General features: G+C 40.3%; 1 protein-coding gene across 1 annotated transcript in view; it reads right to left on the bottom strand.

The window, feature by feature from the left end:
* The window catches only part of MORN5 (MORN repeat containing 5), a 12942-nt gene extending 10394 nt beyond the window's left edge, over positions 1-2548 (bottom strand). Inside the window, exons 1-2 of the mRNA XM_010015419.1 lie at positions 2401-2548; positions 1402-1533 (exon numbers count right to left, since the gene is read on the bottom strand). Coding sequence (XP_010013721.1) covers positions 1402-1533; positions 2401-2548 — 280 coding nt within the window. The remainder of the gene's footprint in view (positions 1-1401; positions 1534-2400) is intronic.
* Between the last annotated feature and the right edge of the window lie 237 nt (positions 2549-2785).

Genomic DNA, 2785 nt, shown 5'->3' with positions numbered 1-2785 from the left:
TACACGACACATTCCTTCTTCACACTCACATCAACACAAAGTTTAACTTTGTGTACAGGGCTCTCAATGGAACAGCCACACAAAGCACATCTCCAACGACTCCGTCAGGCTGCACGCTGCGCCGCTGGGCTTAGTGAATATTGATGGATACAGTTTGTAGGGTTTGAGATAAATGTCATGAAGGACAATGAGTTCAAAGAACAGATTAAAAAACAATAAATTGAATTCCAAGGCGTTCCCTCCTGTACTAATCTGTGTAGGTTCCTGTGTTTTTGGAAAGCATGTTGCTTATCTTCCTCATCAGTAGGCCCACAGCATTCCGGTATTTTGGATCAATGCCATTTGTAATAATCTAGATCAGTTTTTATTCAACGTTTATAAAACAGGCCATGTATCACAGGGTATATTTTATAGCAGATGGTATCTCCAATTCATTTAACCCCCCCTTCACTTCCCTCCTCCAATATCACACTGCATACTTATAAGAGCTCTTCAAAGTAGAGCCGAGCAGAATTTTCTTCAACAAATAGTAAATTTGCTGAAAAATGGCATTTCCAAGCAACAAAACTGTTAAACCGTGGCACTCTGAGAAATGAGATGTTTGTCTTCTAGAAAAAACAGGACTTGCATTTTAATATTTTTTGGGGAAAAAAAAAATAAATTACTTTCAGAAGTAATTTTTATTAAAAAAGAAGGTCATAGACTCAAGGGTTAAATAGGCAGAACACAAAGTGTTTGTTTCAGGTCAGATTGCATTTTCTGAGTTATCCCAGTGTAAACTGTTTTGGGATCTTCTGTGTGTTTTTAATTTGGGAAGTTTCTCTTTTGGCTTGATGAGAACTAATTTTCCCCAGGGATTATTAATTTGGGGACTCTATCCAGTCCCAGTATTTGCCAGACTCTACTCAAAACACAGCTCTCCAAGGTGACAAGAAAGTTTCCTTGGGAAAGCCCTTTAGGGCTATTTGACTATAGCCCTAAAGCTCATTTCAATAGAATGTGCTATTCTAACATGTAGAGATAAGCACATGCTTAAGCACTTTGCTGGTTCTCAACAGTTTATTAGCTTTCAGGATCAATGATGTACACCTTACAACCACTCCCTTGCTTGAGATCATAATGGAGGAGATTGAAAATCTCAGTTTCATATTCCAAACAGTCATAAAATGTATTTGTTCGTATCTGCTTGGGAATACTTCATTGTAATTTTGCAAAACATGATTTATACAACTCTGGGGATACATACATAGCTGACAAAAGTAAATAGGTAAAAAATATTTTAGCTCAGCGATAACAGAACCAAATCATGGGCTTTTTTATGTTGGAGCTTTACTCACGCGTCCTAGAAGACATGACAAGTAAACTCATCTTAGTTTACTTTGCAGAAGAAGTTAATCATACCTGCATTTCTCAGAAACCTGAATTTGTAGTCGACAACAACTCTGGTTTCAGGATTATAGAATCCATCACCACAGTCATAACAGCCTCTTGGGATTTCTGGGGGAGGATCCAGATTTGTAAGCTGAGAAATATCTGGGGGAGAAAAAAAAAAAGAAGAAAAAAAGAAGAAAGGGTTGGCTTTATTCTGCTTTTTTCCCCCCTCTTTTTTCATTTGTGCCTTTGGTCAAGATAACAAATACTAATCTCCGTGGCATTTGTTATAACAATCACGCAGTCACCTTACAATAAATCTTAGAAAACATTTTGCCAATTCGGCATAGGGAGAAAATGAAAATGTAAAACTGCATACAGAAGAGTGCGTGATAAAATGGTATCACTAAGCTAACAGTAACTGATACGACCCCAAACTCCAAAACGGGGCCAGAAGAGTCTTGCTGGCCACAGAGAACTACATGTAATCACTAAAATATTCAGTGTATAAGGAAGAGTATTTTATGTGTTACATTACGTATTTGACTCATTTGTTCCTTATAATTTTTTTCACCCTTTGACTACAGAAACTTAGTGATATTATTAGTGTCTTTAGCAAAAAATAGACTGGGCAGAAATGTTTATTTTGGTATCTGCTATAAAGCTACGTGGGACAGATGCATTCAAACTTTGTTTGTTGCCCTGGATATATTTGTTCAACTTTTCTGTTTTGGAAGCCCACTGCTAATGCACTGAAGGTGAAATGTATAAAAGGCTTAATAGATGTAGGTAACAAAGCCCTGTCCTGCAGGTCATTGCTCCAGAGGAGACCATGCCGTGGACGCAGTGCTGCGTCCTGCACTGCATGGAGGGTTCTGCATTCTTCTGGCAGCGTCATACGGCCGGGTCCTGAAATTAGCCAGAGCGTTTCTGCTCCATGTTACTCATGTAGCTGAATTAATCTTTCTTAAGCAAAGTTGTTAGTTTAATTCCTTCCAGACTCTTAGGATCGCGAACGCAATTCAGTACCTGGTTCTATAAGACCAGAGCAGATTTCTGTGTAAAATCTTCTGTCGTAGCCATCACAGTAATGCCATTTTTTATCTTTGTATTCGAGACCATCTGCAAAAGTGTATTTTCCCTGCAAAACATGTTCAAGCACCGAGTTAATAAACATGATGGATGGATTGAGCACAAACACAACTAGTCTTCCCGCTGCCAAAACCGTGCCTTAAGCCGAGTGCTCGGGTCAGCTGGGGTTTAAGGAGCGCTGGGAGCCGCCTCTGCCTGCCCACAAGCAGCCTCCCCGCGCACCTCTGGGTGCCAGTGGCCTCCGAGGGCGTGAAAAATCAGCATGGTTCAGAAACCCACTTCTTTCACCCCAAAACCTCCCCTGCAGCGGGGCGCCCGGGGG

This window comes from Nestor notabilis, unplaced genomic scaffold (genome assembly GCF_000696875.1).
Source record: "Nestor notabilis isolate BGI_N333 unplaced genomic scaffold, ASM69687v1 scaffold5715, whole genome shotgun sequence".
NCBI classification, from domain to species: Eukaryota; Metazoa; Chordata; class Aves; order Psittaciformes; family Psittacidae; genus Nestor; species Nestor notabilis.
Note: the sequence above shows the minus strand (reverse complement) of the source record. Positions and strands in the feature narration are given on the sequence as shown.